Source organism: Brassica napus, chromosome C5, assembly GCF_020379485.1.
Source record: "Brassica napus cultivar Da-Ae chromosome C5, Da-Ae, whole genome shotgun sequence".
Classification (NCBI taxonomy): Eukaryota; Viridiplantae; Streptophyta; class Magnoliopsida; order Brassicales; family Brassicaceae; genus Brassica; species Brassica napus.
Window position 1 is genome coordinate 4724793 of NC_063448.1, and position 18937 is coordinate 4743729.

Here is an 18937-nt window from a genome sequence, read left to right on the forward strand (position 1 = left end):
CGAATCCATACCAATTCAATGAATGACTTAATAGTTAATAGTGATATTCGCACGTTGACCGAAATCAAGAAACATTATTGCGAATTGTTCTCTAACCAAATAAATTTGTCTCAATTCCTTTATTTTAGTATATATACATTGTGCTGACAATTACAGTTAATCATAAGACAAAAAGAATCACGAAACAGTCCTTTGAGACAGCCTAACCATGAAATCATCACAAATAGCTCTAGCTTGCATTGTCATGCTCTCACTTTTCGCTCTGCATCAGTGTGCGTATATATTTCTTCAAGTATAATACACACATATATCAAATCTCTTTGATTTTTTTTCCATCATTCTTGTGTGTTCAAATTGATATTTAGGTGCGAGCATGGATGTTCAAGCGGTGGAGAAATCGAACTATGGAATCAATGTACCAACGTGTTATCATGGCCCATGCCATGCTCTGGTACCTGATTGTTGGTGTTGTGAACATTTGCATCACTGTTGGTCAGGAAATACCGGCCAAAGTTATTGCAACGAACAATGTCAACTACAAGCATAATTAACACATGTTTCTTAGTAATTTCATTATAATGAAAAATATAATGTGCGAGAATTTTTTTTCTAAGAATAACTTTTAAAAAGTTGAGATACATTCTAGCTATATAGCTTTTTCTTAGAAGTTTTATTTTAGAAAATTCAGTGCTAAAATTAAATTACATATGTGTTAAATAAAGAGTATTTACTAATAATGATGTAGACCCTTGATAAACCTATGAAATTTTTACTAGAGACACATTTTGTCTTATCAATTACACTGCAAGACACATTGTGTTTGTAAGACACTTTCTAGTGTTAAAAAGATCAAAAACTCCCTAACTGAAAAATTATATACATTAACATTTTTTACTTTTTCTTTTGTCTCTCTCGTTCTTTCAACGTGACTTTATTCAAATTTCATCTTCCAATGATTCTATCCTCATTTTTTTCTCCCTAACACAAAAAGAAAAAAAGGCAAACTGAGAGACTACAACTTGTAAAAAAAAATGAAAAGATGTAGAAAAAGAAGAAGGTAGTTTGAACTTCTCATCTTCTAAATCCTAGATTCTCCGAATTTGTATGATCTTTTAAATCTTTCTCGTTTTGTTGGTTTCTTAGTGTTGTTGTGGATTTCAAAATCCAGATCTGCAAAGTTACGATTTCAGAATCCAGATCTGCAAAAGATGTGGACGGATAGCGTGTAGATGGGGGTTGCGTGGATAAGTGGTGTGTGGATAGCTGGAGCGTGGATGGGTTATGCGTGGATGGTTGAACAAATCTCTGGGAACTAGTGGGATTCTTTCCACAAAGAAGATTATCTTTCTTACCTTTCCTACATCGAACACAAACTATAAATTCATGTATGTCCACATTTTCTTTGTCCACAATTCATTCATTTATATTATTTTTTCGTAGATGACTTATCCATCCAATACTATCTACAATATTTTAATTATAAAAACATTTTCTGTGTTTTTATTTTTAAATTTCTAAAGTAAATATAAATGAATGTCGAAATGTAGAGGATGAAAAGTTAAAATTTATTACATCAAATTTATTTATTTATATTTATTAATATTTGAGATAAAAACAAATAAATAAATGAGGTTGAAATTAATAACAAAGCTCTTATCGGAGGCATTATTGTCCGATCAAATAGCAAGTGCCAAGAAAAAGTGCCTCAAATGTTGAATGTGTCTCTGAATGTAAGACAAACTCAGAATGTGACCCGTGGTGTAAACAACTCTAAACCTATTCAGTTTTCAAACTTCTCAGAGCAGTCTACATAAAGTACATAAAGTGACTAAGCAAAATCTAACTATGATGCTTTTAATTTTGGTCTGAGAACGAGAATATGCACCACTTTAGAAATTAGTGTGGGTCTTTCCATGAGTCTCATACTTTCAAATGTTTTTTTAAAAACAAATCATGCATCATGTGTTTTCTAGCTCTAACTTCAAACTTTTCATTAGCCAACTACATATTTATCCTCCTCAACAGGTTTAACCAACTTGGCACCATAGAATATAATTTAGAGGTTATTCTCAGAGGAAAAACTTCCTTTGCAATTCTATCTGCAACTCTGTTCCTTTCTCGCCAAATGAAATCTACCCTATGGTCCTTTATCCATGAAAGCTTATTCTTCATGTCTTGAATATAAGCATTAAGCACGGGCCATATAAACATATATATTTTTCATGTCTCATGTGTTATCGAACGTGTCATGTTGAATCAAAGTTTTGGACTACGTCAACTACACCAAAATTTGTTTAGACGTGAGTTTTATAATAGTAAAATGATACGTCTAATGATGGACCATACAATATTATACCTTGTCTCGACCTTAGAATTAATGATCTATTTTCTAATTAAAAGAAAATTTTATTATCACTGAAAAAAATTAATTATGTTAATACAATATATTGTGTTATTATTCTTAGCTCTACTGAATAAACAAAATCAGCTGTTGGTCAAAAGAGAAAAGGTTGGGGGAGACTCTAGAGCAAGTGTTCACAAGTAGCAATACTTAGCATGAAACATTTTATGCGTTCTTTTCCTTCTTTTATATACTCTCTGTTAATTTTTGTTCTCTTTTTCTTATTTAACATTTAGTATATTTTGAGAGACAAATATAAGATCTATAAATTCTTATGTTTTTCTTGTTGATTCTTGAAGTTCTTCTTTTTTTCTTTCTATGTACCCATCTTCCCTACATTTTCTTTATGTCAGCTACTCTATAATCTGTTTTTTTTTTTAAATATATCTGGAGTGTAAGGTATTAACCACCACATATTGATATAATGCTAGGGATAAATGAAATTTCTGAAAGCTATCATATGACTGAAATTACCATAAGAAAAAAATAATAATCTAATAGCAATTAATTACATAAGATAAATATTAATTATACCCAGTGGCGTTTACACGACGAATGATGATCAACAAACAGCTCCCCAAAATAAAATCAACAAAGAAAAGCCCTTTTTCATTAGTTAGAATTTTTTGTTCTCTTTTTCATTTAGAAGAAATTAATTAGTTTTTTATTGGAGAAAATAACAAATGTTTGTTATTTGATCATCTAATCAATGTAGACAACATCAAGCAATTGGTGCCAATTTTCCTCAAATCAACCGCTGCATTTTGAACCGTATTAACCTGACCCTTGTCAATGAACCCTTCAACACATACACCGAAATCAGACACAGCCGCAGTTAAAAACGTGTTCATCGCCATCACATTACGTTTCCTTATACTCTTCCTCGCGTTTGCCAAATTATATAGCGCGTCGGTAAACGTTTCATAACATGTAGTGATCTCTTGGTTACCGCTTTTGTACCTGGCCGCTTCAGTTAAAGCCAGCTTTGTCTTAGCCTCCAAAGCCTGTATGGTTTGGTGCGTGGCTCTTCTTGGGTTCGTGACACGCTTCACCAAAGGCTGGCACAGAGATGGATACGCGGTGTGAGAGCATAGGTTCAGCATACGTGATGCTTCCACGGCTTGGCTGGAAAAGAGGAAGATCAATACGGCGGCGGATGCCGCGACGGCCGCAAAACGCAGCTCGAAAGTGTCGCGACCCGCCATTTTATTTGTTTTATTTAAACCTTTTTAGTTGAATTGAGAAAAATTAGCCGAGACAATTTTTATGTCGGGACTATTGTTGTTTATATATAGAAAAAGTTATTTTTTTTGTTTTGAAATCGTTGGTGGTGCGCGTTTTGCGTTTATTCCGTTTTTATTTAGTAGTTTATAGAAATGTAAACATAATCTGAGGTTTGTCTTGTTTTAAACAGATTATCTTCACCATAGTTCTTTGATGCATAAGTGGACTAGTTTATACTTTATACGTAAAAATATTGTTGTTATATACTCCCTTAGATGCTTTGACCAAAAAAAAACATACTCCCTTAGATGTTGGTATATTAGATTATCTCCAAAAAGACTTTCTATTATAGAGTTTGCAACAAAATTCTATATTTGAAGTTTCAATATGTTCTTCTCCAAAAGCAAAACTTCAAATTTAATTTCAAAATTATTTGTAATTTACACTATGGTCCTTTTTTAGCAACTACACTATGGTCCTTATATTTATCATAATTAATATATATTCATAAGACTTTTATAAATAACTAGCATATATATAAAAATATAATAATAATATTAATTAATAAAATTTTATACTAAAATATAAAATTATAAATATAAATACATAATTAAATATTAAACTACAAGTAAAATACCACAATTATTACATAAAATTATTTTCTTAATGCTCTATTTTCGGTTACACAAAATTTGTTTGGACAATATTTTAGAAGTTCCAGAGCAAATATTTACTAGACTATTAGTGTTGCTGTAATATTTAAATTTGTGTGATAATCATGTCTTCATGTATCTTTAAAATAAATTATTAAGTTTTTTTTGTAATATTCTTGTTGTCTAATTCTAAATAAATTTGAATTATTTAAAATATAAATTTGAAATATTTAAAATATAAATTTGAAATATTTAAAATACACAAAAGTTTTAAAAATTAAAACGATGAATAAAAAAATACTTAAGAATCATAAATATGATGTATAATTAATTCTATGGTTTTCTGCAAAAAAACCTTGAACAAGTTTTTTTTGCGTATTAAACCACGAGCTTGGAAACCCACGAAGTCGTGGCCAATCCACAATATAGCCATCGGTCGTGTATAATAGTGCGTATATTTTTAATAGAAATCAAAACTATGTCGTTTTATGTAATTTTTATTTTGGAAAAATAGCATACCAAGTAGGTTGAACCCAGGTCTCAAATTAAACTAACAGCGACTAAACCGTTTATGCTGCCGTGTCTCTTTGACTAATTACCAAACACAATCATTTTTATTTACTGAATATACTTATTTTCTTCCTCCTTTCCTTGTATTGAGCTCCAGACGGATTCATACTCATGGAACGAGAACACATCGAAACAGAAGAAACAAGTTGATTTTGATTTTTGATAGAGGTGCTATTATGGTTTGTGCTTCGAAAATTTTCAATTATTTGAGTATAATGGTTGTGTTGCACAGGGCCGGCTCAATCGTTTCATGGACCCGGGGCAAAAAAAAAATTTAATTTCCAAACTATTATTTTTCTTTAAAAAATCTGATAGATATATGTTTTTTTCAAAATACCAGAAGTATTTTTAAAAGTAAATCTATGAAAATAAAAAAATACTTTCATATAAAAAAATTCCGGGCCACTTTTCTTATTTTTAATATAAGAATACATGTATTTTTTTTTAAAAAAATTGGGTCCTTATCTATTAAAAAATAGGGGGACAACAGACTGGGCCCGGGGCGGTCGCACCGCTCGCGCCCCCTGTCTAAGCCGTCCCTGGTCTTGCAGCTCCCTGGAGAAGTGTTTCTCCGTCAAAGTAAAATATGCGATATAATACACACATATATCAAATGTCTCTTTGATTTTGTTTTCCATCATTCTTGTGTGTTCAAATTGATATGTAGGTGCCATTATGGATGTTCAAGTGGTGGAGAAATCCTCCCTGCCTCGAATTGACAAGATCTCAAGGGATGAAAGGTAAAAACAGAACCAAACAAGTTAAAAAACTCAAGACCATAGTTTTATTTACCAGCAACATTGGCGATGGATAGGTTCTTTAAGAATCTGGTTTCATGGGAGAGAGAGAGAGAGAGAGAGATTCTTACAGTATGAATATCTGAATCTGGATTGCAATAGAACTGTTTTGGAAAGATAAGAATCGAAAATCTCAAAATGCAGAGAAAGAGGGAAGGGCGGAGTTCCAAATTTTGTATACATTCCTTTTTTTTTACAAACCGGAAAATAAAACCGAATTCTAATCTCAAACCAAACCATACCAATACCGTATGATTAAAACAAGGAAACATATTATATTTTAAATAATCCTTATTTTATTGTAAAGTAAGAACGTGGGAATAACATGGTCAACAAGTAAAACACAGTCATTGGTAATAAAAATTATGGTGGATTTCTTTGGCTTATTCCCATTACTGCTCTTTTTAATTAATTATTTACATAATGGTTTTAGTATTTAATTATTTTGTTTAGAAACAAAATCTAAAATGAATTATCTTTATATCTATCTGTTTCATTGCAATTAACAGGAAAGTTTTAAATGTGATTTTATACAGGAAAATACAGTTGTTAAATACAGGTAAGTGTGGTTCACAAAATGAATAATTGATATCATTAGTATATATTTAGGGATCACTTCCCTGTTGCCCTAAACACCATTAAATATATACATATTAACAGTTATTAAATGTTTTGACCAGAAAACAACTAATAAATGATTTATCTCTTAATTTGACTCTTTACATTTGTACTTATTTAATGACTAGCATAAGAGAAGAGATGATGTTTCACCCTTTTGCTTCTTCTACTCAACGTTGGTTGAACCAACTCCTTTCTCTCTTCCCTCTCTCAAAGAATACTCTTGCAATGGTAAATCAACTAAAGGAGAAGAAGGAACAAGTTCAACAACAACAGCAGCAGAATCTTGACCCTGAAGCTGAATCTTCTCGATTCTTCTTCTGTGGGAGCTTTTGCTCTGCCCTGTCGCGTCTGTTTAGTCTAACATGTGTGATCTTTTTGGTCCTTAGCTTTGCGACTCTCCTTTCAGCGATCTTCTGGCTATTCCCGCCGCGTCGATCGCTGCCTAGACACCATGCTGATGATATAGTTCATCTCAATGGTAAACCTCTCTTTCAACACAAAGTTTATCTTTTTTTTCCCCTCAGTTACAGAGTTCTTCTTTAATTAAAGGTGGAGACTTTAAAGTACAGAAGCTATCTCTGGTTCTATATATCGAGTTAGAGCCTTAAAGGTGGAGACTTTGAGTACATAAGCTATCTCTGGTTTTAGATATAGTTGCTGCTTCAGTTAAAGCCTTAAAGGTGGAGACTTTGATTACATAAGCTATCTCTGGTTTTATATATATTATTTGCTGTTTTAGTTAGAGCCTTAAAGGTGGAGACTTTTAAGTATTAAGTTCTTATATGACTCATTACATCCCCTCTTACATTGTCCTTTTCTTTGTCTGAAACCAGCATCAGTACAAGCATGCTTTAGACTCCACAAACCAGCTTCTAAGGTCATTTCCCATAGAGGAAAACTAGAGAAGGATATCTTTTCAAGTTTAGATCTCAGGAACCACACCAAGGTACACATTCTTTGCTCCAGAACGTATATAAAATGTGTGTGTTTAGAGGTCTAATATCTATTTATTGTTTGAACTTGAGAACAGGTGACTGTTCTGTCTCTGCATCAACCAGGTGCATCTAACTTCACTGAAGTCAAGTTTGGAGTTCTGCCTGTACTTACTAACCATACATTAAGAAAAGACTCGTTAACTTCCCTGCGATCTTCTTTCGTTAACCTCTTTGCTCAAAGGTCGAGTCTGAACCTAAACAAATCAACTTTCGGGAAGCCAACTTCTTTTCAGGTTCTCAAGTTCCCTGGTGGAATAACTGTGGATCCTCTGGGACTCGAACCCGTCTCTGGATTACTAACGCTTGTGTTTAGCTTCACACTCGACGTTTCCTTGTCCGAGATACAACACAAAGTGGACCTGCTAAAGAATCAGCTCGAGCTTGTGTTGCATTTGGAGATGTTCGAGAGTTTTCGTGTCGTTCTAACTAATCATAAAGGATCTACAGTATCTCCTCCTGTAACTGTTCGGGGTTGTGTTGTCTCAACAACCATGACAACTGTGGAAAGCCATATTCAGCAGAGATCCAACAATCTTGCTCAGCCTCCTGCTAAGAACTTCGGTCTAGACAACTCAGTTTTTGGTGAAGTCAGGAATGTTACTTTCACAGCTTACCCGGAGGGCACAGTTCTTGATTCTGATTCGGTGTTGGCACTAACGCCAAGTTCTTGACATGAAGCTTCTTACCAAACTGGGCAAAAACAGTTTTCTCTTTTCCTTTTTTAGGTACCTTAATATCTCAATTGGCAAAGGATGAAAATTTGTGTGAATGTTTCTTGTCTTACTTGCTAAGTAGCGGTGATAAAATGTATAATAAAGATTAATAACTTGTTATGGCAAACAACTTGCACCACCTCTCTTCTAAGTGATCTCTGGCAGTATTATGAAACAGAGTTCTTCATTCTAATGACATGCAGCTTGAGTTTACTTTGATTAAGTTGCTTGAAACAATACAAAAGAGAGAGAGAGAGAGTTACAGTTTCTGCATATTGAGTTTACATAGCCTCCCTATGATTGGTTTGTTACAGTTTCTTTGAATTGGTTTATCTCTTCTTCTAGCTTCTTGATGACTTCATCTTTCTCTGCAAGAGTCTCTAGCAATGTTCTATTCTCTTGACTAAGATCTTGAAAGTGGCTGATGATTCCATTTATCTGCACTTCAATAGCTTCATCGCTAAGCTCGAAAGCAGTCTCCACAACCCTCAAAACCCGCCACAAGCTCACCACCACTATGAAACCTGTCCCTTTCCTGTCAAGAAACACCTGGAGAACCAGAGCTATAAGGGCAACCGCACCGTCCATTACACAGCCAGGTTGTCTGAAAAACGATTTCCCCATAGCAACAGCTAAAGCCGTGGATTTAACGGCGAGGATGCTCAGAATGGCGGTTCCTCCCCAACGGAACCATTCGTCCTTGTTTGACGTCTTCTTGGCTGATGTGCAGGAGAGGAGAGAGGAAGATAGTTCGAGGGACATTAGGACAATGTCGAGAGAGAGCAAGAAGATGGTGAAAAGGTGAACTTGGTATGACTCCAGGAACTCAGATAAAGTGATTCTCCACCGTGGTTCAGTGGAGGTGAGTTCTTGTTGGTGTTGTTTTGGGGAGAACAGGCAAAGTTGTCGCCATTTTTGCCGTCTGCACCAGCTCTTGATTAGGTTTTGGATGGAGAATTCGACATTTTCAAGTGTTCTGTTGTTGATGGAAGTCATGGAAAGATGAAAAGCTGTGGTGGGTTGTGATATGATGAGCGTTGAAGGAAGGCAATCATTTTTAATGAGTTGAGAAAATCCAGGTTTTTTGGGAAAGATTACTTTAAAGGAAAGTAAGCTTGAGATATGATGCAAGTTTACTTCTGTTGGCATGGTTATATATATTTAAATATTGTTACAGAATATTACCTGAACGAGAATTAGTATTACACATACCAAACTCAGAAGAAGAGTTCATTATACTAATTTAAGTATCAACATGATTACAGCAAAGGGCATTGGAGTTCTATCAACCCATGCCGGAACAGAAACTCTTTTATGAACTTCAAGGAATCATATGTTCTAGTGAAGGCCAAAGAGTTTTTTACCTTTGCCTCACGGGGCATGTAGTTCATTCTTCTCTGAGCACAAGTATTCTACTAGTGCCGATTGCCAAATCTCGTGTGTGTACTGGAGCCGTGTCTGCAGTTGATAAACCATTGTTTGTCTGTGTCATGTCGATAGCGTACCATGTACTTGCTGTTTTTTTAGCATTGGTCAAAATCCAGCTTTCCCCATCAAATTCTCGGCTCTTGCTTCAGGTGGATGCTTGGTTGAATGGTGTATGATCTTGGCTGTGAGACAAGGAAAGCAATACATTTAACATCAAACCTCCCAAGAGAAATGCTCAAAGATTGATAAACCTGTGTTTTTCCTTAAAAGTATATTTTCACTTAAAACTTTCCTTCCATAGATTCATCCTGCTAAGACATCTAATTCAGTTCCTCAACATAGATGCATAAACAAAGACTTTGCTCAACGATACAGAAATGTATGTAGACTGTATGAAACTCTTTAGCACTTCTAGGGTCATGAAGCTCTGATTATAAAAGGTCACATAGAGAACTTTGATTAGCTTCTTCTTTCCATCCCCACAATAGTTCTCTAAGGCATCACTAAGGGATTTTGACCCATTACAACAAAATTTGTTACCTGTGTTGTACTCGCAAATAAACGACTGGCAAGATCATCGTTAACTGAAACAGGTAGAGGCAGCATCCGACTCATGATACCAGGCATCTCCTTCATGCTACATCAGAAACTAAGAGTTTAGAAACTGAAGCTTTATTCATAGAAAGTAAAACAAGACAGCTAACATGTCTCAATTGTGGAAACTGATATCTGCTATTAGATCCACATACTCGGTCAGAATGGCGCTGATGTTATTTCTTGCCAGACAAAAGAGACTGATGTTATCCTGCAACTGTTTACAAGAAGTTAAGATCTGTTTGTGAATTCCATTGCAAAAGGATAACAAGGGAACCGGACCAAATAGTATCAAATTCTTGATAAAAAACAACTGATCATGTGGATATCTGCTATACAATGTTCTATCTAGTTTTTTGTTTATTCCAATCCGTCAATCTTCTCATGCACAAACTAAAATTTACCTTGTACGCGGAGAGGTTGTAAGAAATCTGACTGAAAGCTTGAGCATTTTGCTGTAGAAGATCCATTACTTCGTCACTTGGACCTGAGACAAATAGTTTAACAAAGGTGTCAAACTGATGATACTGATATTTTTATTTTTGAGACAACACAACACAACCCAGGAGAAAGCAAAGAATTATAAGAGCACTAAACCTTCAAAAGGAATATGTGTACTGTGGCGCATATTGTTCATGACATATACAGCATTTTGTTGTGGCACATTGGCTAGCATGTTCAGTTCTGGGGATGTATCCACCACCTTACCATGAAGAAGCATGGTCTTTAGAACCAAGTTCAAAAGCATATTGATTTACAGAGTTTCATATGATCCCAATCAAAATAATATGCAACATATGAGACCATACACATAACAAATTTCCCCCTTTATCAAATATCCTAAACCCACAAGCTTAGATACTGATGATGCTAAAGTTATATGTCCTAATACTTCTCCTTAGTTAAATCCTCATGGATCTGATGCCCATCATTTATTGCTAAATAGATATCAAACTTAAGCACAATAAAAACCCATTATGGTAACTTTTGCTACAATCAAGAACTAAATACGCTTATGCTCCCATTAAGCCACTTATCTTCACAAATTTATTAGATTGCAAATTACTGAAGTTAGACACACGAAAGGCTTAAGTTAGCAAGCCTACCTTTATATTGCTAATGTTCTTCCCAGCACTGGTTTCTGCTCTTTTTCTTCGTTTTCGCTGTGAGAAAAGATGCGCGTATTAGCCAACAAACTTTGAGATAATGACAAATCTCTAATGCAAGATAAAATAAAGCAACAAACACTAATAAATATTAAAAAGGAGGACTTTTGGAACTTTCTGCTTGATCGCATCATATATCTGATTGAAGACTCTCACATGACAGAAACATGAGCGAGATGGTGTAACACAATGATGATAAAAGATATATTTCATTTAAATCATTTTGTTTCACTTTATCATGCAAACATTTAGCATCATGATGTAACCATATGCTGTGGGAAAAAATAATCATTTATAGAAAAAGCTCCTGTCATAGGTGTTATAACATCTATTCAAAAATAATATGCCAAACATAAATCTCCTAAAATCCAAAAAGTGTAGGGATCCCTGCCATCACCCGTAAGAGAACTATCTATTTCAAGATAATTACAAAAAATCGTTTCTGAAAAGCTTTAGGCTTATTTCCTTTTCAAACAATTCCCTCTACAATCATGGACTCCAAAGCTAATATAAAGAAGACAGGTCTCTAGCGTCAGCAAAACTTGTCATTTTCACTTTTTTGCTCATCCTTTTGCTAGACTTTAAACAATCTTTACGACATGGCAGAGGGTGGCTTTTCATAAATAAAAATCTATAGCTTTTTTGTAGGTCTTTTATCTTTATCACAAAGCAGACGCAAAGTTGCTTCATCATATGCTGATTCCTTAATATTTAGCATATGCTTTTAGAATATCCCTCAGATTACTTACTTCCAAGGAAACATAAATTGAAACACACAAGAGCGTTACAAACTTACCGTCATCCATCTACACCTCAATGCAACATCCCTTACAGTTTTATCCGGCAGAGCTGCAGCGATCTTCACATACTTTGAAACTTTCGGTTCATCTTTCAATCTACAAATGGGGAAAAAGAGATAAAGATGTCAAGAATAGAAACCAACAACACAACATAACATAAGAGCATCGTCCCAAGTCCCTAGATAACAAATATGCATCTCATGGAAACACACAAAGAGCAATACTTTATATTCCCAATGAACAAAGGAACATACTTTTAATAGTCCCATCATGAAAAAGAATATAACGTGCCCCACTGATTCTCATAAAACAATTCCCAAAATTCTGATCATAGTACCAAAAAGCTAAAATAATTTAAAAGTAAATTTGCAAATGGGAAGGAAACATCCAAAAGCATCAAAGGTGAAGCGCATAAGAAGAAGAAAGATACATACTTTGCAAGACCCTTCTCCAAAACATACTGCTCCTCAGGGAACCAATCCATGACCAAAGCAGCTTCAGGTTTAACACCGTAGTTCGCCGGAAATACAAGACCGGTGGTGGCAGTGGTCGGCGTCACAGAGTGGTTATCCAGTGGGAGGGATGTTGAATGAAACTGATTAGCTATTCAAAACAAATCAGAGTAAGCAAGCGAGAAACCAAATGAGATTTGATTAAGCGAGTAAAACCTTTAGAGGAGCATGAGATGAGAAATTCACCAGACGCCATTAGATGTCCTCGATGAGATCCCTAATCCGCGCAGGTTAGAGATGGAACCGACAAGAGAGAGAGAGAGAGAGAGAGAGAGACGCTACGGACACGTCGGAGACACCCGCCTGGGATACTCTGGCGAGAAGCTAAAACGGAGGATTAAAAGATGAGAGAGTGGCAGCAAAATTGCAAAACTCCAGGAAGGGACAGAGAGTTGAAAAGTAGCAAGTGTTGATTTTTATTTCGCTCTCTCTCCTCTGCTTTTGCAGAAGCACACTTTGTTTTGTTGTGTATTAATATGCCTTTGCTGTCTTTTCTCTTTGGGGTTTTCTTATTTTTATTATTTTTTGCTTATAGTCCCCTCTTTTCAAACAATTTAATACTAGAGTGTAAAAGTTTACGGGTTATTCTTTTTGATTAATTGTTTGTTTTCCTACAATTTTAAAATTTTCAGACCTTTAGCTTTAGAGATATTCTAGGGCATCAATATCTAGAAGCTAGATATCAATCTAGACTTGAATCAAATGATGAGAGTGGCAGCTTTCCTATAGTCCTGCTTGAAAAGCTCAGAATCCTCATCTGGCTAAACTACTATAGTTATCCAATATTAATACATGTGTTTCCTCATCTTATGAGTTCATCAATAGAATTAATAAATTATTTGAGGATATTTACATTTCATTAGTAATATGCACTCTACTTTTATAAGTAAGGCAATGAACTTATATAACAAGCCGTCTTAGCTCAGTGGTAGAGCGCGTGACTTTTAATCCCGTGGCCGTGGGTTCGATCCCCACAGACGGCGTTGATGAATTTTCATACAAAATTGATTTGATTGGTTATACATATTTTATAAAGTTAAAGCCACTTACAAATATGAAAACATCTTACATATTGAAACACAAATTTTTTCAGAACATTTTACGTTTCCGGCGGGAGTAGTTTTTTTTTGTTGGTTATCTCACCAAAATTTCCTTCATTATTCGATTGTAACTAATATCTAAAGGTTAAATTTCCTCTATTAGGGGAGCTGGTTGTTGCCATCACTCATCAGTCCCCATGACATCTGAGTGGCAATATATTACACACATTATCTTCTCAGTTCTCAATATACTTTGCTACATATCAGAAGCAGTAGCTTTTTTTTTGTATTTATACATTTCTTTCTTCTAGTTAAGTAATTATACATTGTTTCTTGAGAAGTTTTTAGGATGAACTTCCCCCCTTTAAGCATACCAGGAAACAGTACAAAGAATCTACCAATGAAGCCTGAAGCTTGCACCTTGCATTAGCGGGTGAGCAAAATAGGCACCAACTGTTAACGCCGTGATTGCAAGATAAGGCAACCTAACAAACTCTTTGTAGTAATCCTCAGGCAAAACTTGGCGTCCTTCAATAATGGCGGCAAACGGAATTATACTCGTTCTCTTCTTGATCCCTTCAAAAGCATCTCCGTAACTTTTCGCCAATCTCCTGTCTCCATTCCACGCTCCAAACAAATGGTGTGCAATCAAGCCAAGAGAAGCCGATGCAGCTACTGAGTTTCCAATCCAGAGAGTATGTGCCAAACACCAAACGATCTGTCCAACCATCTGTAAAAGAAAAAGAGAACAAATGTGCAACCAACCAACTCTCATTAACAAAGACACTAGAACAACTCCTCGTCCTTGAAGACTGATAGATAAACAACAAATCCAACAACTATAGCTAAAAAAAGCTAACTTTCTACACATTGTTTCAAACTCATGATGAAACAATTGGATTCGAGTTGCAGATCAAATGCAATATCAAGGAATCAAGTATTTGTGGGGGCACATGACAGCCACTATGGAACATAAGTTGAAGAGAGATGTAAATACCTGAGGATGACGAGTGATTCTCATGATGCCAGTCTCCCACAGATGCATCTTGGGCTTATCAACAGCAGCCACCTCCAGGAGATTGAAAGTTGAAGGATAGAGAAAGAAGAAGGACACAAAGTTAGCGACCCAAATAGCTTCATGGACACCGGGAACACCCTGAAGCTGCCATAACTGTGACCCATCGTATCTATGGTTTATAAAGAAAACCTGAAAAGCAATTACAATGAGCCACAAAGAGTCACCATTTCGATCCTCAAAACATGTAAAGAGAGTAGTTACTCTACTCACAATGGTGCTCATAGCTAAAGGAAGAGAGACACCAGCAAAGAGAACACGAAATGCTCGTTCGCCTATGAGTTTCTCTCCTACATCTCTCAGACTCGCTAATCCACTATGCACAGTTGCGAATATGAGGATAAGCATCAACATCGCCACCTGCAAAAGAGTGAAGCTTTACAGTCAAAAAACTGAAATTTGTTCAGCTACTTTAATCTCTGCATACCTCCGGTGAGCCGGAGATGGTGGAGACGGCGTCGATGTACGATTTTCCGAAACCGGTGGAGTTATCGATCCAAACAACGTTGAGGACGTAGAGGACGACTCCAAGGATAACGCCGAAATAAACCCAGGAAACGAGCTTCTGTTTGCCTAATTCAAAAGCAGCAGAGTCTTCTCCGATCATCAGAGTTGGACTCTCTGCGTCTGGAGATACGGGGTCTTCCCGGAGAGTGCTACGGACGAGTGTTTTCCGAATTGCCGGTAGAGAGGAAGAAGGCGGCGAGCTGGGGAGTTTAGTGAGACGAGGGTGAGCTGGTATCCGGCGGGTTGAGCTGAAGTTAGGACGGCGAGGAGGAAGAGCAAGCGAAGGAGAGGTCGAGAGGAGGAGATGATAAACCGCCATTGTTGTTGTTGTGTTTGGTAAGAAATCTTTCCGAGGAAGAGGAAGCAATAGCACGATGTCACTTTAATGCTCCCTCTAATTTTATTCCTTGTAATATATAAATCAACTTATTAATGGACCTTATAAAAACTATATATTGATTCTTGCTAGTTGATTAGCTTAATACAGGCTAAACATAAAATGTTTTGTATTATCATAACATTTAACAATATGTCTTCAGAGATTATGTATTATTATGATGCGATTACACTACAAACTGATAAATTTCCAGATAAAACAAAAATATGATCCGTTTTAAATTTCTCGACTCGAAACAAAAACTTGGGCTGGTCTTGTTATCAGTTTTCGTGCAATGCCTTGGTCAGGTAGAGCCTGCTGAAGTTCTGGCCAGCCACTCTGCATAACATCGGGTCGACTAATTTTAAGTATTTTTCAAAGGTCGAGATGTAGAAAACGGTTATGAAGTGGTTAACACGAGAACATACCCATTGATTTGGCCGCAGAAGTTTGAGACTTGGTTTGTGATGAGGAAACTCTCTAGCCTTGATGGTTCAGGGATCGGCTTGAAGATTGGGTTTGATGGATCCTCTTCGGGTAAAGGCTCTTCTCCTGCTGATCTACGAGCCGTGTTCTCCGTCCTATAAACAACCAACCCTCTTAGTAACTCGGAATATCAACGACAGAAGCAAGAGACGGAAGACAAATGTTAAGAACGTTCACTACTCTTGCCATAAACTCATGTGACTAGTTACGAGAGAATGAAACAAACTGAACCAATCATGCGACCTACCTCCTCTTCTGGAGCCAGGCTTGCTGCTGCGCTTGCTGACGAGAGAGGTTCCGGTAGTAATATTGAAACTGCAAGTAAAATATATTAGATATCGTGTTAAGATAGTTCTGAGGATGAGAACTGAAGAAAAAGTGCAGAATAAGCCACAAACCTTTTGCTGTTCCATAGATAAATCGTCCATGCATTTTATCAGAAACTCCATATTGTTCTCAAGGAAAGGAGTGGTTGATGAGTGTAGACGATCATAATCACCCTATCAAAGAGAAAATTTCCAACAATTAAGAATCAAGATCTGGATTACAGGAAGCAAGCGAGAATCACAGTCCAGATAGTAATATTATACCTGTGAGACAGGTGCATCAGTCTCCAGCTCGGTCATGAAGGCACTGACAAGCGCAGAGTTTGAAACCTTGATCTGTCAAACGAAAGAAACCAACGCTTAAACCAAAAACTTTTCTCACAAGACACTATAATTAGGTAACACTTATACTCCCACATATTTACTTATCGCATTAGCTAGTAAGACTTCAAGATAGAAGAGCAGAGCTCTAGAAACTTACAGGAATTTCCTCAAAAATATCCATCCAGGAGAAGTTTTTCTCTCTCAACCTAACAAAAAAATAGTGATTAGACCACTGCAACTATCCCAGGTGGCTCATAAAACCTAAAGTTCTAATAGATCAGGCTACATACTTCTCGCCGGTAAAGTTCCCGCCCCGGTAGAGCTCCATAAAGGAATCTGAAAGCTTCAAAGCCTTCAAAGCTAAGACGCCTAGATCAGCTTTAGAGGGATCATAGATGATGCACACACACCTCTTGATGTTCTCCTGCAGATGCACAAGATATAATCTCTCAAAGCCCATTTCTTGCATAACGAATGAATATTGAATAGACCATTCCAGAATCTAGAGTATCATAACACCAAGACATGGTAAACAGGATTCTGCAAAATACCTGGTAATTCATGAAGGTTTCAATCAATTCAACGGTCTGATATGACCCAAGGACTGTGGATTGATACCTGAAAAAAAAACAAATTTAGCAAGACTTCAATCAGACATAATGAAATGAGAAAACCTACCAGCCAACAGTGTTGTTGTCGACATTAACCTCTCTCAGACATCTCATCATCTCAAGCTGATAATTGGCACCATCGGCTTCAACTTCTTCATCGTCATCTCTCACCTACGCCCGTTTAAGATTTATTGCAGTGAATCAGGGAGGACAAGCCATTACATTCTTACAATGGGGTCTTTAACTTACAGGGAACGGAAAACAATTGGTGACTTCAAGAACACTACCAACATCAAGTCCAAGAAGCTGCCCTGTGACAAGCGTCGGTGCAAACTCCTTGCAGTGTTTGATTATCTTCAGCACAGCCTATCAGATATTAACACACATACACAATCCTCAGCACCACTACTTCTTTACCAATGCTAATGTACAATTAATGAAATAGCGAGATCAACCACACCGTATGAAACTAAAATTCGCAGAAGCAGAGATAGGTTACCAGTCCTTCGATCTGAACAACTCTGAGCGGAGGAGCCACCGCCTCATCCTTCGATATCGCCTGCAAAAACGACCTAGCCACTGCAGGAAACAAACCACGAGAGCAAAAAATTGAGCTGAGTGTAAGATTGTATTCGCACGAGAAAGAAAGGAAAGTAAAAGTTTACTCACTGGTTGCCATTGAATAATAATCTAGGGGAGATGATGAAAGCTTCTGAGATCAAGGACTGAGATTCGCCGCCGTGAAACGCTTACGATTGGTATTTTTTTAGCCGGCGGCGTAGAGAAAGAGCCTTTTTGTGTTGTTTGATAGGGCTTCTTTGATTTTTCTTTAGCTAAAAAGGTGAAATTTCAAACTAGTCCCTGAAATTAGGATTCTCTCAGTAAATGGCCCAAGATGTTTTTTTCAAACAAAATGAGAAATTATCAGCAAGGATGGACCCAGCCCATGGACCTATTCGCTTTTAAAAGGCCAGGACCATATATTATTCCTCAAAATATATTGAACATTTATTGCCATGGGCCACTGGATAAGCTATAATTTGGGTAACACGCCGTAAAAGTAATCACTAAACCAGTCAACACGTTTAACCGTCAGTCACCCAGTCAAATAAGCATTCAAAACCTCTAGAAGTTTTCCCTCCAAAATTCCACCCGGTTATCAGGGTTTTGATCGGATAATAAGTCTAATTCAAAGTCTAATCTTTTTCATATAACCAACTAATCAAACAAGGTAATAGCGCTATCGAGAAGGATGTACTACTAGTTTATAAAAACGAATCAAACGAATTTATCTTAAGATTAATAAAAAAAAGTATTTATCTTAAGATTTCGAGTTCTAGATAAGTATCTTATATATTAAAATAGAAGTCATAACTTCTATCATGTGTGATTTTTTTTTTTTAATTTGGACCATCACTTAGAAATCTTAGTAAATGTATTTTATTAAGACTAATAATACGTAGAATCTTTAAAATATTTTAATCATAATATCTTTTGATATCTTTTCATTTTAAATATAAATATATTTATTTTAAAATTCTAACAAATCTGTTTTAAAAGATTTTTACAAGATCTCCATTTTCGAAATTATATTTAAATATTTTCACTAATTTTGAAATTAGTTTGAAATATTATTATACATTAATAAATTCAGTAAACATTTATAAAATGAAAAATAAAAAATTATGTCATATTTTATATATTATATAATCATAATC

At 35.9% G+C, this 18937-nt stretch overlaps 6 protein-coding genes and 1 non-coding gene across 12 annotated transcripts; 2 read left to right on the forward strand and 5 right to left on the reverse strand.

The window, feature by feature from the left end:
- Positions 1–1126: 1126 nt before the first annotated feature.
- Positions 1127–3669, reverse strand: BNAC05G08260D. Its single transcript, XM_048757972.1, has one exon. It carries the CDS (start codon positions 3604–3606, stop codon positions 3100–3102), a length of 507 nt encoding a protein of 168 aa, XP_048613929.1. The 5' UTR covers positions 3607–3669; the 3' UTR covers positions 1127–3099.
- Positions 3670–6374: 2705 nt separating this feature from the next.
- Positions 6375–8113, forward strand: BNAC05G08270D. Its single transcript, XM_013797658.3, has 3 exons — positions 6375–6744; positions 7100–7212; positions 7297–8113. Exons 1-3 carry the CDS (start codon positions 6384–6386, stop codon positions 7930–7932), a joined length of 1110 nt encoding a protein of 369 aa, XP_013653112.3. The 5' UTR covers positions 6375–6383; the 3' UTR covers positions 7933–8113.
- A 54-nt stretch (positions 8114–8167) lies between these two features.
- On the reverse strand, positions 8168–9123 carry BNAC05G08280D. The gene has a single exon (XM_013797659.3). It carries the CDS (start codon positions 9121–9123, stop codon positions 8269–8271), a length of 855 nt encoding a protein of 284 aa, XP_013653113.2. The 3' UTR covers positions 8168–8268.
- On the reverse strand, positions 9098–13021 carry LOC106357936. 6 transcript variants are annotated; one of them, XR_007323742.1, is made up of 11 exons: positions 12774–13021; positions 12661–12691; positions 12397–12565; positions 11959–12058; positions 11103–11159; positions 10594–10699; positions 10401–10483; positions 10152–10213; positions 9943–10039; positions 9654–9829; positions 9098–9584 (listed from the first exon to the last, which is right to left on the reverse strand). XR_007323742.1 is itself a non-coding variant. In XM_048757975.1 (10 exons), exons 2-10 carry the CDS (start codon positions 12668–12670, stop codon positions 9528–9530), a joined length of 741 nt encoding a protein of 246 aa, XP_048613932.1. In that variant the 5' UTR covers positions 12671–12691; positions 12774–13021; the 3' UTR covers positions 9098–9527. The 6 variants fall into 6 exon arrangements, 3 of the variants coding, with proteins under 3 accessions (XP_048613932.1, XP_048613930.1, XP_048613931.1); XR_007323740.1 differs by having other exon boundaries at positions 12631–12940; XR_007323741.1 differs by having other exon boundaries at positions 12661–12937.
- A 364-nt stretch (positions 13022–13385) lies between these two features.
- TRNAK-UUU lies at positions 13386–13457 on the forward strand. Its single transcript has one exon. It is a non-coding gene; the product is annotated as a tRNA-Lys (tRNA).
- Positions 13458–13775: 318 nt separating this feature from the next.
- Positions 13776–15497, reverse strand: LOC106357937 (15-cis-zeta-carotene isomerase, chloroplastic). Its single transcript, XM_013797661.3, has 4 exons — positions 15017–15497; positions 14803–14949; positions 14512–14721; positions 13776–14244 (listed from the first exon to the last, which is right to left on the reverse strand). The coding sequence occupies exons 1-4, from the start codon at positions 15413–15415 to the stop codon at positions 13909–13911; spliced, it is 1092 nt and encodes a 363-aa protein (XP_013653115.1). The 5' UTR covers positions 15416–15497; the 3' UTR covers positions 13776–13908.
- An 88-nt stretch (positions 15498–15585) lies between these two features.
- LOC106357939 (eukaryotic translation initiation factor 3 subunit H) lies at positions 15586–18056 on the reverse strand. The gene is made up of 12 exons (XM_013797662.3): positions 17889–18056; positions 17719–17798; positions 17469–17585; positions 17287–17390; positions 17160–17226; positions 16899–17032; positions 16766–16814; positions 16549–16620; positions 16357–16458; positions 16206–16273; positions 15901–16053; positions 15586–15811 (listed from the first exon to the last, which is right to left on the reverse strand). The coding sequence occupies exons 1-12, from the start codon at positions 17896–17898 to the stop codon at positions 15754–15756; spliced, it is 1014 nt and encodes a 337-aa protein (XP_013653116.1). The 5' UTR covers positions 17899–18056; the 3' UTR covers positions 15586–15753.
- Between the last annotated feature and the right edge of the window lie 881 nt (positions 18057–18937).